The sequence below is a fragment of the Polistes dominula genome, unplaced genomic scaffold (assembly GCF_049000335.1).
Source record: "Polistes dominula isolate Pdom_NZ unplaced genomic scaffold, Pdom_raw_medaka contig_73, whole genome shotgun sequence".
NCBI lineage: Eukaryota > Metazoa > Arthropoda > Insecta > Hymenoptera > Vespidae > Polistes > Polistes dominula.
The window spans coordinates 9,272,824-9,292,931 of record NW_028300951.1 but is presented as its reverse complement, the minus strand read 5'-3'; the positions used below and the strand labels follow the sequence as shown (position 1 = coordinate 9,292,931).

General features: G+C 33.8%; 1 protein-coding gene across 5 annotated transcripts in view; it reads right to left on the bottom strand.

Annotated features, from left to right (window-relative positions):
* LOC107067855 (neural-cadherin) overlaps positions 1–20,108 on the bottom strand; it is an 85,849-nt gene that overhangs the window by 53,386 nt on the left and 12,355 nt on the right. The window contains exons 1-12 of one of the 5 annotated variants that reach the window (XM_089172397.1): positions 14,804–16,129; positions 14,549–14,608; positions 13,326–13,517; positions 12,160–12,406; positions 11,789–12,008; positions 11,369–11,645; positions 10,696–11,291; positions 10,214–10,360; positions 9,852–10,043; positions 8,255–8,320; positions 6,423–6,434; positions 4,299–4,489 (exon numbers count right to left, since the gene is read on the bottom strand). In XM_089172397.1, the coding sequence (XP_089028523.1) occupies positions 4,299–4,489; positions 6,423–6,434; positions 8,255–8,320; positions 9,852–10,043; positions 10,214–10,360; positions 10,696–11,291; positions 11,369–11,645; positions 11,789–12,008; positions 12,160–12,406; positions 13,326–13,517; positions 14,549–14,608; positions 14,804–16,121 (3,518 nt within the window). In that variant the 5' untranslated portion in view covers positions 16,122–16,129. Of the gene's footprint in view, positions 1–2,635; positions 2,827–4,298; positions 4,490–6,422; positions 6,435–8,254; positions 8,321–9,851; positions 10,044–10,213; positions 10,361–10,695; positions 11,292–11,368; positions 11,646–11,788; positions 12,009–12,159; positions 12,407–13,325; positions 13,518–14,548; positions 14,609–14,803; positions 16,188–20,108 lie in introns of those variants that run through there. The other 4 variants (XM_015323740.2, XM_015323741.2, XM_089172395.1 and 1 more) reach the window with 4 other exon arrangements.

Genomic DNA, 20,108 nt, shown 5'->3' with positions numbered 1-20,108 from the left:
TTTCTAACGTTAAAGATGTTAATCCTTTGATCGTTACTTCTCCTAAAGAGAAAAAAAAAACCTACTATGAAAAAGTTCGTATTTTTTTTTTTTTTTATGCTTTCTGCCAAAAGTAGAAAATTGACCGGTCGTGTATGTCCAGCGGATATATACCTCTCTTCTCGCGTGTAAATACATACATATGTACATATGTATGATGTTACACTGTATATATGTATGTATGTTTTGGTTAGTAGAGTTAGCTCGAATAAGCACGATCCCTTTTACCCTTTTGCAACCCATGTGCTCGCACGTGAACAAGTAAGTAAATACTACGATACGCATAATCGTAATACCTCGTATGTGCTTTGATAAATATATGTGTATGTGTGTGTATGTTTGTGCGCACGAAAAGCATCGTTGAAAGGAAAGATTTACGTGTATATCCCGAATTGTTCTATTCAAACGAATACACATGAACGAGACTAATACGAAGCTTTATCTACGATGCACACACACAAGATTGTTATCCTAATGATATATATATATATATATATATATATATATAGATGTATATATCTAATCCTAATTTTCAATCATAGCTTTTTCTGTCCTATCTCAATGTTTTTCACGTGTTGTTTAGACGTTAAAATACTAACGAATGACTGGAAATATCTAAAATTAGTGCGAGAAAGAGAAAAATAGAGAGAGAAAAATAGAGAGAAAGAGGACATATACGATGTACCGTTTATTATCGTTTTCCCCTTCATGAATCCTCGAAAAAACATATCATTTTTATTCTACTTTTAGCCGCAAGTACGAATATAACAAGAAGAAGCAAGTTGTAAAGTCGCGTTTTACGAAAGTTCTCAAACAAAACGTAACATTTGCCATACTTGTCATAGTTAATTCTTTACTCTCGTAAACTTGTCACATTTTTACGACCGTATTCGAACTTTCCGTTTTTTTTTTCTTCGTGTGGTTTTATTTGCTTTTCTCTTTTTCCGTTTTTTTTGTTTTTTAATTTGACCCCCCCCCCCACCCCCTATCGATTCTTTTCTTTTCTTTTCTTTCTTTCTTTCTTTCCTTTTTTTTTATCTCCGGATTTCCGAATTTCTGGAAACTCTCGTTACATCGCGTAACATTGCTGGTTATTTTTTTTTTCACAGGGCAAAAACAAATTTGTTTTCGTCGACGAAAAAAATTACTACGAAGAACACAATTATTATACGTACTACGCTCTCGAATGGAGGAGTAAAAAAATTACAAAAAAAAAAAATGAAAAATGAGACAAAAAAAAAATATAGAAATGTATGATACGATATGATATAATTATGTTACGTATACATAATATGTTTTTTTTTTTTTTAGACGATATACCTAACGCATGTAATTTTAAGCAACTTGTGTAACGCATGCCCAAAAAATGAATCATCGATGGCATTCATGAAAAAAAATACATTTCGGCGATCTAAGGTTTCGATATAAAATATATATATGCAAATCTTTACGAAACTGTAAATAACCAAAATTTGGGACGAAAAAAAAACCACGAAACGTTATGTCGACGTATTTTCTTTTAAAAATGAAAGAAAAGAAGAAGAAGAAAAAGAAAAAAAAGAAAAATTAACTATGGCGTCTCTGACGATAAAAATGAAATGCGCTGTTTTTGTTTTTAACACTCTCATCACTGTCTTCGGATTACACGTGTCCTCGTGTTAAAATAAATTTGCTTGCTATATCTTACGCGTACTAACTATCATAATTAAATAGACAATAACAACATCGTCGAAATATAGCTCTCTCTTAAGATAGAAAGAGAGAGGAAAAAAATAAATTTTGAAAAAAAGCCAATCAGATGTGCAAAACGATGGGTAACAAAAACAAAACAAAAAAATATTACACAATGGTCAAAAAGACGCGTGAATGTGAGAGTGTACTTTTGGTGGGAGTGATTTCTGGTAAGCATCTATAGTCGTAAAACATGCCCAAAAAACTGTTTACGGCACACACGCGCACGCATATTACACACGCACGCACGCACACAAACACTCACTATACTGTATACAAAATTTTACGTAGTATATGTATTTACGTAATGAATAATAATAATACGATTCCAAAACTACTACTGAGGGGAAGGGGGTCTCATTGCTAGAATTCATTTTTTTATCATGTGATGTATTATTTTGATCCTTGATTGTTGCATGACACGTGTTTATTGTTTATGTGCGCGTAGGAAGATATATTCGAGTTCAATAACAAAAAAAAAAACGGAGAAACATAATTATAAAAATAATTGATAATAATTTCGTAACGTAAGTTAACGATTTAATTTAATTTAAGCAATCGCAAAAATAATTGTCGCGTATCTAAAGTGATCTGAACAAAAAACAAAATACGTAAAAAAATTAGTCGATAAAAAAGAAGAAAACACTTCTGTCAATGTCAAAAACAATGATTTGTATTAATGTAACGGGGGAAGGGAATTGGGGGTAATTAAGCGTGTTTATGTGTGTTGTATGCGTGTGTATGCGAAATTCGTACACAATATCAATTAATAACGTGCACAAGAAACAATATACTGCCACGAGATTGCGTGCAGGGCGGCGGGTTCGTGCAGAGAGCCGCACGGAGCATTAACAGTGTGACAGACCTGGCTTTAACAGATACAACTTTAGCCCCAACGGCCATGTTCTCTCTACAGTAGATCGGGCCATACACTACGTGGTCCCATACGGGCGGATTATTCGCACGGTCCACAACGTCAATCTGAACCTCCACCGTTCGCGACATTGGGTTGGCGCCCTTGTCTTGGGCCTTCGCCTCCAGCTTGTACGTCTCGCGCTACGCACCAGACCGCGAGTGTATCGCAAACGGGAACAAAAAACAATCGGTGTTAGTGTGTCAAAAGTTCAAAGCTCTCATGACAGCGACATGTGGTACACTCGCTCTTCCACCCTTTATTTAAAAAAAAAAAGGAGGCCTAAATCAGATGAGCTGATGTTTGTTGATACACGTTCTTGCTTCTTTCGTTCGTTTGTTTGTTCGTTTGTTCGTTTGTTCGTTCGTTATTTTTCTTTCTTTCATTTATTTCGTTCGTTCGTTCGTTCCGCTGTTCACAGATCTCGACGCCTTGAAAACAAACAAAATTCAAAAAGAGACAAAGAGAGAGAAAAAGAGAGACCACAAATGGTCCAACAGAAAATTGGCACGAGCAGCAGCTGGAGGCTAAACGAGATAGATAGATAGATAGATCCTAAAGGGTTACGTTAAAAAATGGGGGGAAAAAAGGGGGTCTCTTCAAAGGGTGTGAAGACACTTCGGACGATAGACGAAGATAGACGGTGCTAAATGTTCTCCCCCTGCACTTTCTTGTTTTTTCTTCCAAACTGCTAGAAACTGCGCCTGAAAAAACGCTCTCTCTTCCCTACGAGACACGATGTCCTTTTCGAGAGATATATACATATATATATATAAACGTTTATATGTATATATCCTAATTAATGCTCCTCCATTTTCGCGGCCCCAAGTATCGACGACGAGGCCCAAAGATTGTGATGGACAAACGGTTCCCGCTTATTCGCCCTCGCACAATGATTGGATTTTCAATTTATTTTCATCACGTGAATCACGACGAGCCAATTGGGAAAGAAAAAATATCCATGGTATAATAATCCAAAAAAACGGGAATATAAACTTTGGTCGTCGAGATTCTTCGTGATGCCAGTAAAGGGGAGCAGATGGTGATAGTAGATAGTAATAATAGTGATAATAATAATGATGATGACGATGATGATGATGATGATGATGATGATGATGATGATGATGATGATGATGATGATGATGATGATGATGATGATGATGATGATCATGATCATGATGATGTTAATGATGGTAGTGATGATGGTGTTGGTAATAGTGATGGTAAGTAGTAGAATAGTAGATCTAATTACTGTAGTACCGATGTTTTTCCGATTTACCGGGCCGTACTTAACCATACGTGCTGCCATATTGTTTTTAAACAAAAAATTAATATAAATAAAGAAAATAGCATAGATATAGAGAGTTCCGTGTAACGTGTACGTATAATAAAGAATATAGGAATAATACGTTAGACAAGAAATAAAGTTAAAGAACGAAAGTGTGTTTCTGTGTTTTCGTAGATGATATTAAATGATGTTTTAAGTGTATGTTTAAAATGGAAATAAATAAAAATAAAATAAAGATATAAATGAAGGATAAAAAAAGTTAGCAGACTGTATGGCATGGCACGGCATGTCACGTGTCTTGTCTCGGTCATGTCGTGGTATACAAACCTGGCTTTCACCGACGTCACTACAGTACCCACTGTGACATTTTCTTTGATGTGAATGGGGCCGTATACATTCGCATCCCACACAGGTGGTTTATTGTTCCTGTCTACGACGTCTAACTCAACGTCCACGTCTGCGTACAAGACTAGCATCCCTCTGTCGGAGGCCCGTACTCGTAGGCGATAGGTGTCACGCTATAGTGGCAAAACATTCGGCCGTCAACTTACACAGGACAATTTTCTTATCATTTTGATTTGTTTTTTTTTTGTTTTTTATTATTTTTTTTTTTATATTTTTTTTGTAATATTATTTTTTTTTTTTGTTAGACTGTTTCGTACTCAACACAAGTTGCTGTTGTTGTTGTTGCTGTTTACACCTTTTTCTTTCGATTTTTTTCTTTATCTATCTATATACATATATATATGTACATACATATATATATATATATATATATTCAATTTTTGTTTTGCGTCGATCGTATTAGAGTTTCGTTAATTTTTAATATTTCGTTTCGTCACTCGAGTCCACGTGGACGTTTTGAGTTCAAATCGATATTAGAAATTAAATATAAATAAGAGAAAGAAAGAAAGAAATAGAGAAAGAGAGTGAGAAAAAGAGAGAAAGAAAGACAGATAGATAGAGTGTATGTGTGTGTGTGAGAGAGAGAGAGAGAGAGAGAGAGAGAGAAAGAGGACGACGCGTGCTCGCAAGTATCTTCATGATTAAAAGATCCAGATCTTCATCAGTGGGTTATCTCACAGGCTTCTTAAACGTCCTTGTACTCCTTCGTGTTAACTAGGAACGTTATTTTTCTCTGACTGCGATCATCTGAAACGTCTCGAAAATGTTTTGTTTTACAATAATTTGTTTCTTTTTTTTTTTTTAACAAATTCTTGCATCGATTTAATGTGCTGTTTTTATTAAATATAACGATCGCGTTCAAAGAAGGAAAACAACACCTAGGACGAGAACCTGGTATATATAAATATATTTGAAATAATAAATTTATTTATAATTATTTATATTATTAATATATATATATAGATGGAAAATAAACCATTGAATTTAAATGACAAATTTTTGTAATACGAGATACTTACGAGTTTAGGACGAAAATAATAAATAAATGTCGCGTGAAAAATATCGTATGTATATATATATTAGGTCGAGTCATAAATAACTTCCGTTTTTTATGAGACAAAGAATGGCGTTTCTGCGACTGATAAGTGCAAGACACCTTTCATGGAGTTTTTTTGCACTCTTTGCAATTGCTGAACGTATCTATCGGATTTTGCTCCAATATTACCTTTAAAAGGTTCATCAAAGTCGAAAAGACGTCCTGAACTCGGTTCATCTTTTAAGATTGTATCTCTAGAACGAAATTTTACAAACCAATTTCTGACTACCCTGTCAATTATCAGTCCTTCACTGTATACGCTGCATATTTGTTCAGTTGCCATCTTAGTTAGTGCTATTGCCTTGTTTCAATTCCTAAAGCATAACATTTATCGAATATACACTTTTTACTATCCATTTCAGTGGTTAAGAAAAACGGTTAAATGTAACATTGACTGCATAAAAAAGTTGACAGAAGACTAACTGAATTCTTATTTATATAGTGATATCGAAAATCCGTTTGTTTCGGTGACTTGTAGTGGGTTAATACGAAAAATAGATTCTACATAGTCGCATCGGAAGTTACTTATGACTCGACCTAATATATATACATAAATGATAAATTTAACGCGTCAAACGAAATAAAAAACAACGGAAAATTTTTGTTAATAAAAGTTGGGAAAACGAAGGTTTAAAGAGAGAGAGAGAGAGAGAGAGAGAAATAGAGAGAGAAAGAGAGAGAAAGAGAAATAGAGAGAGAAGAAAGAGAGAGAGAGAGAAAGAAAGAAATTTATCGAGTGACAATAATAACAACATATGCGAAAACTCATCGAAAGAATAAACATTCTATAATATAAATCGAAACTCAAAGAGCTCTCTGTATTAATACACTGCAACGAATATTATGCTTCCTGTTCAATACGTACGATAATCTTGACTATCGCATCGTTTATCAATATCATATATATTCCGATGCAAAGTGTCTAACACAAGAGTATTATTCCTACTTACTGGAAAACAGCCCTTTTTTTTGTCATCATCAAATCCGAAGAAAGTAAATGGTGCAATAAACACAAACATAAACAATAAGAAGTTGAAATTAGTTCCTTTACGAAATCAACCAATGCAGGCATTTGCATGCAAGCGAGAATGCATTAAAATAGGCATCTGGGATTAAATTTTGGGAATATATGGATATGGGATAGGAACGTAGAGAAAGAGAGAGAGAGACAGAAAAAGAGTGAGAGTGAGAGAGAGAGAGAGAGAGAGAGAGAAATATACATATATATATATATATATATATATATATATATTTATATGCATTTAGAAATTTAGAAAGAGTGAAAGAGAAAGAGATATTCTTTTTTATATATTGAAATTTAGAATAAGAGAGAAAGAGAGAGATAGAGAGATAGAGAGATAGAGAGATAGAGAGAGAGAGAGATAGAGAGAGAGAGAGAGAGAGAGAGAGAGATAGGGCAAAGGACAATTTAGCTGGCCGGCTAGCGGTGATCGGTTTCAAACGGATAAAACGTATATATATATATATTCCGGAGTCGAGGGTAGACGGAAAAAAATGACAAAGATTTTCCTGGGGCTCTGATTCGTTCTCTTTCGTTCTTAACGACACTCAAAAACCGATGGACGTTATTCGTTGGACTCTTTTCTTTTCTTTTTTTTCTGTTCTTTTATTTCTTTTTTTTTCTCGGTTCAGTTATGTCGTACGTATAATATTCTGTATACGTGTGTAGAATTGCAATTTCTACTGTTATCTCGCATAGGTCACTATATATAGTCATATATTGTATGGACCGTATGCGTTCGTTCCGTTTACGACAGTGGTATGCTGCCCCAATCACAGAAGAAAAAATGTCACACCACGGACAAATTTCTTGCGATTTAATTTTTGCTTTTGTCACGCTCTCGACACAAAAAATCGTTCTTTTTTTTTTCTTTTCTTTTTTTTTATCTTTATATATATACATATATATGCTTATATATAAATATATGTATATATATATATATATATATATATATATATATATATATATTTATTCATATATATTTTTGTCAGTCATGTCATGATGTAGCGGAAAAAGTGAAGGGTCAAGGTAAAGTAAGTGAAGGAACTAGGTGTAGGGGGTGAAAAATTTGGTGAGATTTGCGAGAGTAGAATTAGATGACGATAGTTATTGATGAATAGAATGACGATGATATAGAGAAAGAAAGAAAGAAAGAGAAAAAGAAAAGAACAAACAAAAATGTACAATCCAATGGTTGCAAACGATGGATGAACACAAATTTCAAAGAATCGTGATCGTTGTCAAACCATAATCATCAAACCATATGTAGCAGATAACAAAACGCATATAGAATGACTTATAAAAATTATATAGGAAGAAATAATAGTTAGTTAGATGAGATGAAAGATGGAGAATCGATCGAGATAAAAATGCAAAAGAAAGTATAATGATTTAATAATATTTGTCAATGAGATAGAAGATGAATGTTGAAGCATACATACGATTAAAAATAATGATCGATTGGAATATAAAAATAAAAATAAAAAAGAAATAAAGTAAGGAAGATAATGAAAAAGAAAGAGAGAGAGAGAGAGAGAGAGAGAGAGAATGAGAGTGAGAAAGAAAGAAAGATAAAGAAAGAAGGAAGGTAATAGAGCAAGACAGAACATGATAGTGAGCATAAGTGACGTAGAATAAAGGTCGAGATTAGAGGATGGATGATAGGAGCGAGAGCGAGAATCCGTTCCTGTAAAGGAATCAAAAATACATTCATATAAAATATGCAAGCATTTGTTCAAAAATTGTTTATGTCTGATGCACCACAAAATGCGTAGAGGTTGAAGTACACCTTACGTGGGGGTCAAAAAATGTCGTTCCCACCTGCTCCTGGAAGTTCAAAAAACATCACTTCCCTTTTGAAAAACATTTAAATTAGTATTTATGTTAGAAGAACATTAAAGATTATTAGTCAGCAGCTTTGTTCGTTTTCCCTTTTTTTTTTATTATATATATATTTTTTTTTTATTATTTTCTTTTCCTCTGTGTCATTCTTACGTATCTCTAACGCGTGACGTACGTACACAAAAAATCGTGGATTCTTCTCTTTTTCTTTTTTCTTTTTTACCTTTTTTTTTTAATTTCTTTTTTTTTATATATATATATTTTATTTTTTGCCATTTTTGGAAAAAAGTAACAAAAAAAGTATTGCATTGACGCGCGACGACAAAAAAATTCTTTCGATAACGGCGAGAAAGATTTCGGACTTTTTTTATTTCGTTATGTAGTTGAATTTTGAAAGGTCGAATGGTCGATCGAAAATGAACGTTGAAAAATCATATAGGAAACGCGTAAAGATCGTCCGTACGAAGAACAAAAACGAATGTTATTTTATTATTATTATTCGCGCGCGTTATACTGATAACAAACGAAAAAAAAAATTTTAGCAGAGTCGTTGGACGATAGGTGTTTCGAGGCACGTTTTATATATTTTGAAAAAAGAAGTGAAAAAGAAAATTAGAAAAAAAAAATAGAAAAAAAAAATCAGTCAAGAGAAAAAAATGTATTTAAAAAAAAAAAAAAAAGTTGAGAGAGATGAGAGAAAAAAAAAGAAAAAAAGATACTCGCGCCGCAGACAGAATGAAAGAGAGAGAGAGATAGAGTGTTCTGATGCAAAAATAGCCCGAACGGTCGATCGATTCAGGTACATGAAGCGTTTGAGGAAATCAGGCATAGCTAAGTATTTACCATAGTGAACACATTGTGCATATCAATGGGAATTAAAAAGTTCTATACATGTGCCGTAAAAAGGAAACTCATTTCGTTGCATATTAGTGATGAGAGAAATAATTATCGACCAAACGCATATTGGTATACAAGTTTATCCGGCAAGTAGTAACAAAACGGATTCGTGTTAAAGAACGTAAGTTAACGCAAAACGTACAATATATATCGGCATATGAAATATATGTATATACGTGTATATAAGTAAATATATTATATATATATATATACACGCACACATACATACATACATACATACACACACGCACACATACAATATATACATTAACGTGAATATACACGCATGTATATATTTATGTATAATAAATTATATATATATATATACATTTATATTATTTCGGCTTATACGAGATCTTGAATAACGCGCGTGAAATTTTATAGAAAGGAGATTTAATTGTAGTTTAAAATTTTCATTATTATTATTATTATTATTATTATTATTATTATTATTATTATTATTATTATTATTATTATTATTATTATTATTATAATTAAGATATTATAGTATGAATGATAATATTCTATGTGCACGCGCGCTTTTCCAAGCAAATCGTAGCCGTTTTTACGATTAAAAAGATATAGAATATGCGAGTCAACTTTTAAAATAGATACTCACATCTAGTGGCTTCTTTAATACGATCCAACCAGATTCTGGTTGGATTTCAAAGTACTCCAAGCCTTGATCGTTGTTAGGTGCGCTCAATGTATATGTTATAGCGCCATTGTTGTCGGCATCTTCGTCAGAGGCCGATACTCTCAGAATATTAGTACCAATACTTGCATCTTGTTTAACATTTTCCACGTATCTCTGAAAAATATTTTCTTTGATATAATAATCGTTTGATCAATGTACAAGGTAAATCCTTAAACGCGGGCATACTTTGAAAAATGTCAATAAGATATTTTAAACACCAAAGAGTAGTTTAACTACTAACACGAGATATTATAATTATATTGTTTCTTATCTTATCAACTTACTTGACGATCGAATAACGGTGGATTGTCATTAACGTCAGTTATCTCAACGGTGAAGGAACAAACTCCTTCCAAGGATGGTTCACCCTGATCCGTAGCTTTTACAGTAACTGATACAAACTTTCCGTCGTCACCCTCACGATCAAATACCTGAAAGTAATCGTGATGAGCATAATCAGGTCATGTCCTTAATTGCGAGTTTTCTCTCTCTCTCTCTCTCTCTCTCTCTCTCTTGTTGCAACGTGGCCTGTTTAAATACTCTTCGTCGTTGCCATACTCGATGAGAAGCACCCGCTCGGATTGATAATTAAAGTTATAATCATTTTACCCCCTTCTAACAAGTCTGTTTTTCTAGTTCAAGGTAAAATATTAAGGACTTTACGTTAAATGTAGAGATCATCATACACAATCCGATAGTAAAACACGAGGATAACATTTCACGTAAATTTGTTCAATTAATCGTATAATAATTATTATCAAATTACCTTATTAGTGGATACTTGGCCAGTTTCCTCATCCACCATAAATTTAGTTCCTTTCTGATTAGGTTGTTGTACTATGGAATATTTCACTTGCCCATTGACACCTTTATCTTCGTCGGTAGCTTGTACCTTGATCACAGGACTTCCATTAGGAGCACCTTCCTCGACTTTAGGATTGTAAGTTCCGCAATCTTTGAACACCGGTTTGTTGTCGTTAACGTCGGTTATGAAAACAACGACGACAGCTGTACTGGTATGTATCGTTGCATCCCCATTCAAACAACATGCACCATCGTCCAATGCTGTCACGTTGAGTTCGTATTTGTCACGATCCAATGTTATTTTGTCACCGTGAAGACGAATAACTCCAGTAATTTCTTCGATAACGAATTGTCCCGACGTAATATTTCCACCAACGAATCTGAAACGAACGTTGTCACCGTCCTTGTCGGACGCTACCACGGTTGTCACCAATGTATTTGGTCCAGCATTTTCATCAACGTTTGGCGTATACACTTGTTGAGAAAATTTTGGTTCCTCGTCATTTTTATTTTTAGTATAAATTCGTACAGTAGCCGTACCGGTCTTCGATGGTGTACCTAATTATATTTTAATGTTAATTAGTTTGCTATTATCACAGTGTTTGTTAGTAGTAATTAATTTTGAATAAACTTACCTTTATCTTTAGCCGTAACTACGAATTCGTAGTATGCATTATTATTGTCTGCATCCAGTTGTTTATTATTTACGATGATACCGTTCGAATCAACGCTGAAATGATCGTCCGACACTAAATATTCGATTTCCGCGTTTGCCCCAGAATCGGCATCGGTTGCCTTAACTTTTAGTATGCTGGTACCCAAAGGAATATCCTCGTCGACGTTGTGAGCTTGATAGTCTGGTAACTCGAACTTTGGAGCGTTGTCATTCACGTCGGAAACTCTAATGGTTAACTGCAAATATGCGAATATGATGTATTCAACCTATACGTTAGAATTATATCACAGAACTATACTGAACTATTTCAAAAATTAAACTATCTCATCAAGTTCAATCATTTATCGTTATGAACATATTTTGAAACTGATAAAAGTACCTCGACCGTCGTTGAAAATCCACCAGAATCTTCTGTAGCAGTAACTATCAACGAATATATGTGTGGTTGACGTAAATCCTCAAAATCGAGTTCTTTTGCTAACTTGACGATACCAGAAGTGGGACCAATATTAAACGTTCCTGCAGCACCTTGTCCTTGAGCTTTTAACGTATAACGAATTTCACGATCGGCGAATGACTTGGCTTTAACCGATATGATGCTGCAAATTTAAACGAATTAAACAATATAAAATCTCTCTCTCTCTCTCTCTCTCTCTCTCTCTATCTTTCTATAAGAAGAGAAAAAGACAAGAAATGAAATGATCGTTTAAAGAAAAATATTTTAAGCAAAAAAACAAGAAAACTTCTTACTCGGAATCTTTCTTTTGATTTTCTGGAATTTCAGCTTCGTAAGCGGTCATGTAGAATTGCGGTGCACGTTTGCCACCAACGATCGATAGTCGTTCCTCCGTAGTCGACTGGTAATGTCTCTCATCTATTCGACCATTCTGATCTTCCGCTTTTACATAAAGAACGTATTCCATGTCCAGCTGAAAGAGATCGGTACCACGAGTACGTACTACGCCTGATCTTTGATCGACCTCGAAACGACCACCGGCTATAAAAGAAAAAAAGATAAACCTACATTTATCCAATATTATCTATTTTTTTTTTTTTATAAATATCTATGCAATACACTATCGAGTTGTCAATATGAAACTAGTAAAGATAAATTTGTTAAGAACGTAACATTTCTCTCTACCGACAAAGAAACTAAAAAAAGAAAATAAAAATCACCATGATTCTAAAGAAGTTTTCACTAAAAAAAAAAAAAAGGAAGTGAAAAGTAGTCGCATGTCAAACGACATTATAAAGGGCACGAAAATAAGTATCGGAGATTGGTTTCATCATGACTTTATTCACGTGTAACCGGACGTTGCACTCACGTAAAAATCGATCGGTTGATTAAGAATAAAAGACAATTTCCAGATCCAGAGATATCACGTAAATTATTCAACGAACGCTAGGAGAGCACTCTAATAGACGTCTATCTTATCTATAATTAGTCTAGAAAGCTAATGGAATTATTTAAGAATCGCCTAATCGTTAAGATTCTATCAAAAGTCAAGTTAACCCGTCGGGACAGTTATTTTACCGAATATTTAAATATTTGTCGTAATAATTTTCTTCCCAAGTTCATAGCCGCAAAACTTAATTAAATGTAAATTATTTGACAATGTTCATAATTATAATAATCATAATAATAATCATGAAATTTCACGCACTCTTGATTTCTAACCATGTAACATATTAAAGAGAACTAAAGCAAACTCAAAAGGTAACTCAAATGGAAATGATTCGAAAATGTTATTACTCCAACTTGTAATAATAATTATCATCTATTCCGATTTTCAACAATGAGGAGTAATTAATTAAACAAACGGAAATAAATTTCAAAAAAAAGGAAAGAAAAAAAGAAAATTATTTTTTTTAAAATGTCATAGTAATAGTCAAATATAATAATCATTTTTACGTACTCCGGTCTCTAACAATAAAGTAGTGAATGTTGTGATCGGTATCAGGATCCCTTGCTTGTAACGTGAACACGTGCGTGTTTGGTGGTGCATTCAGCTGTACAACAGTCTGCATGGGTAGAGGACGGTTAATGAAGTAAGGTGGCTCGTCGTTCACGTCCTTCATGTTGATAATGACACGTTGATTGTCCGTATCTACGATTATGTATCATATTTATATTTTCACAATTCAATGTTAAGCATGTTGCAACACACACATGTGGCTGGGTTGAAAAATTTTTAACTTAGCTTAGAGAAATTATCTTTTTTTTTTCCATAACATTACATTTCACTTTTTCAACCCATCCTCGTGAAGCCAAAAATTCAAAAAACATATAACATATAGAAACAAAAAAGTTATATATAATTTACACGAATTACACGAATAAGCGAACAAAAATATGCATGCTTTGGCAGGATCAATAAGATAAGCCGTTGTTTGTTTTTGACAAAGCCGATCTAACGAAACTTGAATTATAAATTTCAAGCGAGTACGAATAGTCTATAATTTATTTAATATTATTCACCAAATAGATGGTTATACGATATTTGGTATATTTCGAATAAGGTCACTACGGTTAATTCAATAGCAATTTCATTAATTTAACGATACGATATGTATGTTTGGTCACTCATTGCAACCTTATTTGTTTTAATCAAGTACATTTTGTCAGACTTTGTAACCACAGAGATAGATGGAATATCAAAATAATGTCAGAAATATTATATATAGAAATAACCATTTAAACAGTGCTATTCGTCATTTGTGAAATATATGAAACATACATGAAATACGCCATGAATTTGCAAATGAATAAGTATTGTTTTTTTCTAATTTTTTCTAAATACTTTTAAGCAAAAAAAAAAACAAAAAAATACACGCACACATACATACATACACGTATACGCACGCACGTATACGTGTAGAGAAATGAATGATATTGCGATGATACTTACATTGAAATCCTTTGGATGCCGATTATGCGTGAAAGAAAATATCTCAAATTAATAACAGTGATAACGTGCTAGAAAATAATTAATTTATCTTCAAACTATACCCAATTTCCCACTAATAAAGAAAGGGTGCTTATTTGCTACGCGTGTGTATCAAGACTGTCCAGAAAAGCGAAAGAATTTCAAATGCTTTTCGAAGCGATCTTTGAAAAAAAAAAATCAAATGCTGGTACCGTCTTCGAATGGACACGGGTAATCGATGTAAAACCGTGCACACAGTTCTTCGGACAGCTCTTCGCACAGTCGACAAAATGAAATCAAATAATAATTAATAAGAAAAATAACATTCGAACATATAAATGAAAATCAATGATAAAATCATAAGTTATTAATGAAAAGGAAAAAAAAATAATAAATTTGTTTGGAATAAAAAAAGAAAAAGAGATCTACAAACAGAACTTTTGAATAAAAAGAAAAGACGAGCTTACCCATGTTAGTTATGGTAACCCAAAAATCGATAGTCTTTTCGAGTCCGAGAGCTTCATAATCCCACTTTTGTTTGACCATGACGGATCCATTGGATCCAACCGTAACCCACTTGTTCTCGTCTCTGATCTTATAAGTTTCCTTTTCGTTTTCCTTCTCAAGATGAAAAGCTATTTTTCCAACTACGTCGCCATCGGCCTCGGAAAAATCGATCTTCTTAGTAGGCCTGACAGCTCTGGTGACACGTCTCTTACGAATCTTGTGAGGTTCCGGCTCGACAACGTTTACCGAGGTTAGAAATCTGACGATTACTTTAGCCGGCTTTTCTGAGATTTTCTGTGGCGTACGAAGATCGTGTGCTTCGACGAGAAAACGTCGTTCCGTGTCTTCTTCAGGAGCTAAATCGGGTTCATTGACTAACAAAAGTTCACCCGTTTGTGGAACGACGACCAGAAGATCCGTATTGGTAAGCATTCTATAAGCCAATTTGTCACCATCGGCATCCTTGGCTACGAGCTTGCCTATCGTCATAAATCTTTTCCATGATGGAACTATGTCGATGCCCTCTCTCAAATCCTCAATATTCGTAGGCCGAATTTCGAAGGTATAAACATCCTTCTCGAAAACAGGACTATTATCATTTTCATCAATTACACGAACAAAACCACCGATTTGAGTGCTGCTCACGTAATTACGACCGAACGCACGTATCACCAACTTGTATTTTTCTTTTATTTCGCGATCTAATGGCTTAGTTGTTACCACACTGACTCCTTGCCTGACTGACTTAAGTGTAATGTTAAAACCACTATCGTTCGAATGATCTTCTTTCAAAGCGAATGGTCTTTCACCACTTTCGTCTGGTAAAATGGTATAATGAACGGGAAAGTTGCCGCGTGCTCTTAAAACTGGAAATCCATCGATCAGAGTACCGGCGGGTGAATTTTCTTTCACTTCACCTTCACCGAGACGTTCCCGAGAGAATGTTATCTGGTGATGACGATCTATCACGTACAATTGTAGATCGTGAGATTTCGTACCGTTTGCTAATTCTTCTAAAACGACCAAATTGATAGGTCCAGGTTGATATAGCAACGGTTCGAGTTTCGACGTTGTCATGACAAGGCCATTCTTCAAAACGGTGAAATACTTGGAGAAAGCATTGTCAAGTAAACGAAACCTCGATGGTTGTTGTTTCGAATCACCGCGAAATCGGGTTATGTCATAACCCGGATAAACGTCGTGAGGTACAACCGCGGTTCTTCCATCGATCCTCGCCAAGTTGATCGCTAGGATCCAAAAGACGAGTAATCGCCACATCCTGCCGCTCCTTCTCGGTAACTTCCCCTGATGCCTTCACTAGAGCATGGGTGCAACAAACACGATCTGCAACATCGAAAAAAAACAAATACACACTTATATGTTTGTTCTTATATCAAATGCAAATCATTGGTTAAAATTAAAAAAGAAAATAAAAAAGAAAGTTTATAATATCGGAAAGAATCCCGCTAAGTTCTTTGTTATATCTTTTCAACGGCATAAGTTCGTTTACTTCCGTTCTTCTTCTTCTTTGTAAAGTGCATATACTAGGTCTCGTGCGAGTCAGCTGCCAGACGAAATCAATACGTGTCGGTGACATCGAGCGACGCGAGTAGTCCTCCCGTCATTCCTATCTCGTGACAGACAGACAGACAGACATACAGACATACAGACAGACAACGCGATGAACAATGTCCGTAACGTTGCACCGGAAATAAGAACCGGCGCGTACGAGTTGACCATTGTCATTTAGTAACCCTCCGTTCCATTTGATTCCATTCACGCCCCGAGAGAAACCGGACGTGAGGTCAGTCGCGGCTCGTTTAAGTACTTCTATCGTTGAACTCACAAAAAAGAAAGATCTATATATACTTATCTACATATACATATGTACATATACATATGTAAATATATATATACTATATGACGACTAACTTATTCGTAATCGCTCGATAAATCATAGGTCAAAATGATTTGCGATATTGATTAGCTCAATGAAAGATATTATATAATTTAAAATACCACCAATATGATTTATAATGTACATATGTATGTATATTAAATATGTACATTATATAAATGACGATATAAAGCATTGTGAGAGAGAGACGCATTTAATGTACATTTGCAAGGCATATCAAGAAATTTACCATAATGTTTCCTGCATATTACTTAAGCGTATTTTAAATGCAACAAGACGTTGTGTACATCTTTTATTTCCCGTGTGTGTATGTATATGTTGGTGTTAAAGAATGAAAGGGGTCGTTATTTTCCCTTACGGAATATTATTAAAAAAAAATATATATTTTTAAAGATTACTATGAAATATATTACTCTTAGAACGACTCGTAGACGACTGACTGATAAACTTGGTAGTATGCCAAAGTTGACTACGACCTCGGCATTGTTTACATTCCTACTCTCGTCATGTTAACATTGGTTTCGAGTTTATATACATTTAATATTACTTCGAAATTATATAACAGGGTGAAGAAGTTCTTTTCTAATTCAACAAACAATCTTTATGAGCTTATTTATATAACCGTGGGAATCAGTTAGTATATACATAAGATGGTTTTTGAAATTGATGGAAGTTTTATTTTTTTGTATGATTAACACAAGAATTGTTTCTCTGTAATTAACAAAGATTTTATTATTTTATACAAAAATACAATATAACAGCTTAACCTAATTATTAATTCTACCTGTAATTAACAAAGAAACAACATTCAATGTCGTTATTCACACTGTAACAACAATTTGTGTACTTTAACAATTTTGTCTGGAGGTTCTTAATGAATTCTACGTGTGAACTTATTGTTAGTGATTTACGCCATTATTGACACGCCCGAATTAAATCATCCGATTGTCTTATAATATAATAGGAAGTCTGATTTACCGACCTGATTTACGCGCTAAATACGATAAGGCTAAGAGTATTCTCTTTACATATATATATATATATATATATATATATATAAAATATGAATGTAAGTAAATGCATATACACTTGAAACAATTCCTCATTCTCTGAAATGCTGGCGAACTCGAAACAGTCGAAAGTCGAGATCGACTGGAGACTGACCTAAGAGAGCGGATGCTTGTCGACCAAGCAAGCTGCTGGTATTATATCAAGTTAAGTCCGTAGAAACACGACACCTAATCCCTCCTCGAAACGTATTAAGTGACTGTCTTTGGTCTACTACTAGCTGGCTGGGTAGTTGACTGTTTCTTCCTCTCTCTTTCTCTCTGTTCTGAAAAGCGATACATCGAATACCACCTGTAAAAAGAACTTATTTTCACGATGTTGACCTTCCGGATCGAAAACAAAATTATTATTTTTAATTTTTTCCCAGGACAAAAAATGAATCGACGTTTTTTTCAAATCTTATATGTTAATTAGTAATATATTTCCCTACAAAATACTTGATATATATATATATATATATATATATGTGTGTTTGTGTGTGTGTTCGTAGTAATTAACAAAATATATATACATATATATTATTACTATTCAAGGAAATACCGATATCTTGCATTATGCGGCAATCATTTGCTTGCATTTTCATCTTATGGACGCGATTAGAATGCATGGATTCCGACGCAGAGAGAGAGAGAGAGAGAGAGAGAGAGAGAGAGAGAGAGAGAGAGAGAGAGAGAGAGAGAGAGTATAGAACTAGTCGTTGATATGAATAATGCAGAAATTCTCTTTCTCTTTCTATCCTAACAGTTTCTCAATCTACCGAACCAAATTTCTACCAGGATCGATTTTATTTTATAAACAATAAAACGTTTCTCAAAGAACCATTAAAATTTATCTTTTTATATTTATATATAACTATCGAAACTATCGAACCGATTGACAAGTTATTACCTAGAAACGTATTGGATGAATGAAAATAACGCGAAATAATACGTGTGTGTGTAAATCATAGAAAAAAAAAAATGAATGTAAGATAAAACGTGAGATGTGCCCCTATCATTCTTCTAACGAATTATAGCGACGTTTTAATCTTTTCATCTTCTTCGTAGCCATCATAAGAAGAACCTCTGGAATCGAAAAAGTCCGTAATTGTGGTCTCGTAAGAAGGGCCTGCTGACTCCGTCGTCTTCCCGTGCTTACTCATACCAACCACTTAAAGTTTCGAGGGAAAGTTTTAAATGAGCTCTCTTTCTCTTTCTTTCTCATCTTTCTTACATTTCGATCGAGACGCGTAAGACGACTTGATTCATAATTCCAAGTATTTAATCCCTTTTTTTTTCTTTTTTTCTCAACTATAATAACATGTTATTTTTAAATGAGAATTTAATACAACGTTCTATTACAAAATTATTTGTTATTCTAATCGATGAATCAACTTGTCTGTGTATATCAAGTTTGAATTACAAAATAAAATAACGTAACGTTTAAAAATATTTCTCTCTTGGTGGATTCTTTTTTTAAATGAAAAAAGAAAAAAATCCCCCGACGTTCTTGCATTGTTGATGATTTCTATAACCTGCACTCTGCCTCGGGCATAAACTCGGGATCATCTGGTGCTGCGATAGAGGCCACGTTTCAAATGAATTTCTCTCTCTCTCTCTCTCTCTCTCTCTCCTTGCTTTTTTATTTTTAGAAAAGTTTACTTTTAAATAACAAAAGTATCTTCTTTCCAATTTTATTTTATTCTTAATTTTAGCCACCAAGTTCATTCACAAATAATTAATAAGGATCTTATCGTGATATAGTGTTTAAATGTAAGACTTGAGTGTATTTGAATTAATTAGCAGTTTTATTTCTTAAATATAATATCTTTAACACACAGATACAATAATCCCGCACGTCTTTTTTCCCCCTAATATATTTACAAGCTTTTTCTATACCCGTAGGAAAGTCTTAATAAACCAGAATATTAAATGAAAAATAAAAAAAAAATCCATTTGCTGAGAAAAAATGCCGATCCAACTAAATTATTCAGCATTTCAAATCGAGCAATTTTTTTTTCTTTTTTGCTTTTATTTGAAACGCTTACCAAAACCTGTTTGCAACATTTTATTCCAATAAGACCAATTTTCCTAGTGATATTATTTTCCTTTCACTTTAAACTGTTTATTAACTAAAAAAAAAAAAAATGAAATACCTATCTCGTAATATTTCATATTTTCCACATTGTTCTCCGGGGATGTTCCTTTGTTAACTGCTACTACTATTCCTGCTGTTATCTCGAAAAGGAAGAAAAATATCTCCCAGCAACGTTAAATATGACTCATTTAGTTTATTAGCAA